Source organism: Aptenodytes forsteri, unplaced genomic scaffold, assembly GCF_000699145.1.
Source record: "Aptenodytes forsteri isolate BGI_AS27 unplaced genomic scaffold, ASM69914v1 Scaffold54, whole genome shotgun sequence".
NCBI lineage: Eukaryota > Metazoa > Chordata > Aves > Sphenisciformes > Spheniscidae > Aptenodytes > Aptenodytes forsteri.
Genome location: NW_008796044.1, coordinates 20,085,319 through 20,091,279, shown reverse-complemented (window position 1 = coordinate 20,091,279; position 5,961 = coordinate 20,085,319). Strand labels below are relative to the sequence as shown.

Here is a 5,961-nt window from a genome sequence, read left to right as displayed (position 1 = left end):
CCCCGCCCGCTGGCGCGCTCCCGGCCCTCCGCCACGGCGGCGGCGTGTCCCCGCGGTGCCCCCCGCGACCAGCTGGGCTGCCGCCAGCGGTGACGCACGGCCTGTCCCGTCGCTAGTGGTCAGATCTGAAGCTGGGCTTCAAATCACAAACAGCCGAGGTTTAGTTCAGGCAAATGGATTTTCCGCCAGTGACTGGAAAAGCAAGAGGCCTTTGCTTCCTTCCCCCCGCGGCACATCCTGCGCGGCTTCGGGCCTTTATCTGCACGGAAGGCGAGGGGTTTCCCCGGCCAATGGCAACATCTGCTGTTTCCCTGGGAACAGCCTCCTTGAGGCTCCCAGTTAGACTAGGAGCAAACTTTTTGAGAATCAGAAATCCTGCCTTCTTCAGGCCAACGGCAAACGAAAAGATCTCGTAGAAAATGTACAGTCGATGCTTTCTCAACCCTGAAATCTGCTTTGATTTTATGGGACGAAGGCCATGGAAAGAGTAGGAGCAAAAGACCCCATGCATTTTCTTTTCTTTATGTTATAAACAGGGACGGCAAATGCAAAGCACAAGTCGCTGCAATTTAGACCAAATGCCAAAGCTTAAATTATGAGTGCTTTCTAGGAAGTTACACCAAAGGGTATCTGCATGAAAGTGGCCCTGTTTAGCATATGTCAACAGTTTTTACACTTTTTTTTTTTCCCCCCAAACCAGAGGCTCCATGGTACTGGGGAGCTTCCTGCAATGAGATGCAACTGTGACAAGTGACCCCCCAGCTGGACGGGAAGCGTCATTTGCCAGCTTGCAGGCCATGACAGGCAAGCTACAGTGCACAGGAACTGAGCCCTTCCCTCAGAACACTGCTGGCTTGCACTACTCAGCTATGCTGCTTTTTGAATCAGGGGCCAACGGTAACCCTACACACCTGGTTCAGTGCCTCTGAACATCCCTGCAGTTGGACACTGCTACCTGCGAAGTGCCAGTGACCAATGCCCACAGCTGTAAGAGGACAGAATTCTTCCATTTAAAGGAAGACTGCAACACCCTCAAAAGAAGGCCTAAGGAGGTGACCGGGCAGGGGGGAGAGGATTAGGGTGGATTTCTGGAGGCCTCCACAAGTTGAAAGGATCTACCTTCACAAAGTAGAGAAAGCACGGAGCAAGTAGGACCAGCGTTTCTTTGAGCTAGAGCAGCCTTGCATCATCTCCCTTGCACTGCTGCCTTGGCACCCACAGGCCAGTCTTGTGTGCAGAGGTGGCTAGCCAGACATCAGAGACATGCCCTGCTGCTAGAAAGGGTGCTCTGGTCTTCATTCCTGTATAGCCCTGCAACACTGCCTGACTCGGTCCACTTTGCACACGATGCACCAAAAAGCACCTATCTTCTTTGCTGCCCCTTTAGGTGTGGCAATTACCACCACTGCTCATTTCTGTACAAAGCGCTCTGGAGAACCTGGGGCACCCTCAGGCTCATCAGGCATTGCTTGAGAGCCCACTTGGTCAGCACAATCACAATTCCAGAAGGCTAGACCAGGAGTTAGTGGAGCCCAGCTTGAAAAGATAGCAACATCTACAGCTTCCTGAGGAGCGGAAGTGGAGAGGGGGGGGTGCTGATCTCTTCTCCCTCATATCCAGTGACAGGACAGGACACATGGGACTGCTTCAAATGTGCCAGGGGATGTTCAGGCTTGACGTTAGGAAGCATTTCTTTACTGAGAGGGTGGTCAAATAGAACAGGCTTCCCAGAGAGGTGGTCAATGCCCCATGCCTGTCAGTGTTTAAGAGGTATTTGGACAGTGCCCTTAATAACATGCTTTAACTTTTGATCAGCCCTGAAGTGGTCAGGCAGTTGGACTAGATGATCGTTGTAGGTCCCTTCCAACTGAAATATTCTATTCTGTTCTGTTCTGTTCTATTCTATTCTAAATATCTGAGCAGAGCAGTGCCCACAGATCAGAATGGGCTTGGGCTGAGTCCAACTGTTTATTTTGCCATTGACTTTGGGAACCGGAGGTGGGGAAAAAATGTTGTGGTTACCTTTACATAATATTGTTTGCTTCGTTCTTTGAAGCATCACATTTGAAGGCCCTTCTTCATTGTCTCATCTCCCATAAGTGGATTTCTGTGGCTTCTGACATGGGTTACGTGCTCAGACAGTGTGAAGCCACATATTCAGCTTGCCCAGTCAATCTGTGTTGGCCGGAGGCTGGAGCCCCTTGGGTTGAAAAGAGCTAGTGCTTTTCTCCGAAAAGGTCCAGCAGGGCCAGCTGCAAAGTCACCGTTAGCAGTTTGCAGACCACACCTGGCACTGCAGGCACAAACCAGCACAGAGACAAAGCAGCACAGGCCCTTCCTCACAGCTTGTCCCAGCCCGCTGAGGACAGTCCTGCCTGAGAGACAACAGACTGGGATTTACCGACTGCTCAGCTCTTAGGTACCTTCCAGAATTGCTGCCATTTGCCAGGGTGGGCTGCATCCCCAAGAAGGAGGACTAGCCCAGGGGCTTCAGCAGGTTGCCCTTCCTAGCCAGTGGGGTCAATTTTGGCAAGCATTAGGGCATGCTGTGTCCGACAGAGACTGCTTGCCAGTTTACACTGTGCCGGGTGCATTCACCAAGGGCTAGATCTGCATCCCAGCTCCTCACAACCCTAAACATTAGTGATTTGTAGAGGGCCCACCTGAAAGGTCTGACACCAGAACCCTCCCCTGCACCTGCACCACCAATTCTCATGGGTGCAAATTCCTCTGAACTCGCTCTGCAGAAAGTTCACATACTCCCTGAAATGTATTTGAAACCACCATGTAAGGAAGTGCTTTCCTCCTATAAATGCTGAAACATCTGTACTGAAGGCTATCAGGCCCGCGCACTTATATGCCGTATGTTGTGTCAAGGGGGAACTTATGACAGCCCCCAGCTAGGCAGGGCTACCTTCCATCAGCCAGCCATTTGGACTGAGCTTATTGTATTTCCAGCCTAGAAACTGCTCTATTATCTTGCCATCCAGTAAGATTTCTGACTACCTATGAACACACAGTTGAGATTCTTATTTTCAAACCTCATTTTCAGCACTGGGAGAATTGTTTTTCTTCCTAAGAATAGCTCACATGCTTCTGGAGAAGCCAGAAAACAGGAATTGTGGCTACTTCAAAAGAACAGGTGATACACCTAATGCAAGGACCTGCATGCTCCCTCCATGCCTTTGCAACTGTACTTAGGAGTGATTGGTCTCCCCTCCTTTCTTTAAGTGGGTATTTCTCCAGGAGACAAGCACCACTTGTTACTTCCCAGCCACTCAAGGAGTTAGGGTTGCTGCAGCACAGTCTTCCTATGTAGCAACTTAAAGGAAAATGTGGAAGTCTGCAGGATTTGATATTTTATTTATTTTTTTCTGAAGGGTATTGTACACCAAATATCCCATTGGCAGGAAAGCGCATTCGATGTGTTTAGAAGCCAAACAGTCACTTTCATTTTAACAAACACAATTACAAAGTAAAAATAAACCACAAAATAATGAACCGCATGTTCATAACATACAAAAATTGCTGCCTACTCAGTAGGTAACTACAACATTCCAACTCCTGAATATATATATATATATATAAATTTACATTTTTGTAACAAAAATAGACTTTGAGAGGTGTGGGGGTTTTTTTTGCTTACATTCCGTCCCCCAGGGCTTTCTCGTGCTCCCCTCCCCACCCATTCCCTGCTTTCCCTTACATTCTTTGAGTAACATCCCTTTCACTTTAAGGCAAGATGCAAAGCATCCATTCACACAAATGCATGACGTCAGCAAGGCTTCACAAAAAGGCACCAAGACTTCTAACTTTAAAAACAAAACTTCTGCCACATGTGAGTGTCTCATCAGGTGATATTTACATAGCATCACTCTAACATGCTCAAATACAGTAAGTGCTGCTCCCAAAGAAGTTTGAAACTCATTACAGCATTGTCACTGAAATAGAATTAACATTTACAAAATATGGCCCTGCAAATTCCAAATAATACAATATGGATATGCAAAGATTTTTCACATCAATAGTACCTAAAGGAAAGCAAAACCATGGCACATGTACAATTTACATCGGCTACATACTTAATGAAAAGTCCTTTCTTCCTAATAAAAGACTATTGTTTACAGGGAAAATTATACTGAACTTATATCCACAATCCATGCAAATTAAGTCATTCAACAGAGGTGGAAAACTTAAATGGCAGTTGTTTCAGGCAGCTGAAGTTTAAAGAAAAGTTAAATAGCCTTGCAACGTATGGTGTTGGGGGGAGTAGTTGGAGACTCCATGTCTGATAGTACCAATGGAAAAGGTGAATTCTCCTGTTCCAGAAGACAATCTCAGCAAATCTCAATTGTCCTTGGAGAAAAGGCTGATGTCATGTCTGAAAGTGCTGAGGTCACCTGTGAGCTGAAATTGTTGGTGACCCCTGGAGATGAGAAGGAGGTGGCCACTTGGGTCTGAAAAGTGGCAGTGCCAGAGGGGTAAGTGGTTGCTATAGAAGGAGATGGGAATGTGGTGTGTGCAGGGGAGGGGTAGGAAGAGGGTGCAGGGGAGGAATACACTGTGCGCACTGGTGAGGGGTAAGTGGTGGCGATGGAGGAAGGGTAGGATGTAGTCACAGAGGATGAGTAGGCAGGAATTGGGGAAGCAGTTGAGACCGGAGCTGCCTTTTCCACTTTCTTATCCTTCTGCCTAAGGTGGATTTTAGTGTGTCTCTTCCTCTCATCACTTCTGGCAAACTTTCTGCCACAAATGTCACAGGCAAATGGCTTCTCTCCTGTGTGTGTGCGGATGTGTGTAGTCAAGTGGTCACTCCTGCTGAAGTTCCGCATGCAAATACGGCACTGGAAAGGTTTCTGTCCTGTGTGGATGCGGATGTGCCGCGTTAGCTCATCGGACCGTGAAAACCTCCGGTCACAGGACTCCACTGGGCAGGCATAGGGTCGCTCGTGAGGAGGGGTCTTGCTGGGACGGTTTGGGTATTTCCGCATCCTGCTGGGCTTGATCAGCTGGGACTGATAGTTAGTGTTGAGGGTCTTCAACTCTTGGGAGCCAGTCTGAGTAGCAAATGCCTTAATAGTGGACAGCGGTGTGAGGGAAGGTTGCTGTGCTCTGGTCTCAAGGGCTGGGAAGGGCTTCTGATCAGCCGGAACAAGACTGAGCTCACCCTGTTGCTGAGGGAACAGGTAATCCGGGATCATTGGCACCTGAAAGTTGGTCTTAGCAGTCGGATAAGCTGGAGGTGGATACTGGATGGGGGCTCCAGAGGGGTTGGGAAAGGACTGGGTCTGCGGTTCAGGGAAAATGTCAGAGCTGGAATTGGGGAAAGTTGGTGCAGCCGAATAAATCGGACTGTTCTCGCTGGCTTGGACAGAACAGCTCAGAGGGGGGCTCTGCGAGGAGGAGGACGGTGACGATGAAGAAGGCGTAGAGGTGGGAGGTGCATTAGCCATGCCCACCAGCCCACTGACGAGGCTGAAGAGGGGCTCTGGCCATAAGGTGTTGCTACTGTTGGGGGCCGGCTCTAGGGAGAAGCGCCCCGTGTAGGTTATCGGTGGCAGTCGCGTCGTTTGGTTGGGATAGCTGGTTTCTGGCAGGGTTTTCTCATTGTTCAGGGAGATGTCGGGAAAAGTGTCTGAAAAGAGAGGAATAGCGATTACTTCCAGCAGCTGCTGCAGCTGCTGCCAGTGCTTCACGAGCCATCCCCACACAGCGCAGCCCCAGATCCTTGCTTCTGGTTAATTAATAATTGAGTGTAACATATTGCAGCGCCGCTGGGAAAAGTGTCTGAAAAGAGAGGAATAGCGATTACTTCCAGCAGCTGCTGCAGCTGCTGCCAGTGCTTCACGAGCCATCCCCACACAGCGCAGCCCCAGATCCTTGCTTCTGTTTAATTAATAATTGAGTGTACCATATTGCAGCGCCGCTGGCAGGTCTCCAGCAGCAGCTAGCCCGGAGCCG

General features: G+C 49.2%; 1 protein-coding gene across 1 annotated transcript; it reads right to left on the bottom strand.

Annotated features, from left to right (window-relative positions):
• Nucleotides 1-3,339: 3,339 nt before the first annotated feature.
• Nucleotides 3,340-5,855, bottom strand: EGR1 (early growth response 1). Its single transcript, XM_009286098.1, has 2 exons — nucleotides 5,813-5,855; nucleotides 3,340-5,734 (listed from the first exon to the last, which is right to left on the bottom strand). The coding sequence occupies exons 1-2, from the start codon at nucleotides 5,853-5,855 to the stop codon at nucleotides 4,338-4,340; spliced, it is 1,440 nt and encodes a 479-aa protein (XP_009284373.1). The 3' UTR covers nucleotides 3,340-4,337.
• Between the last annotated feature and the right edge of the window lie 106 nt (nucleotides 5,856-5,961).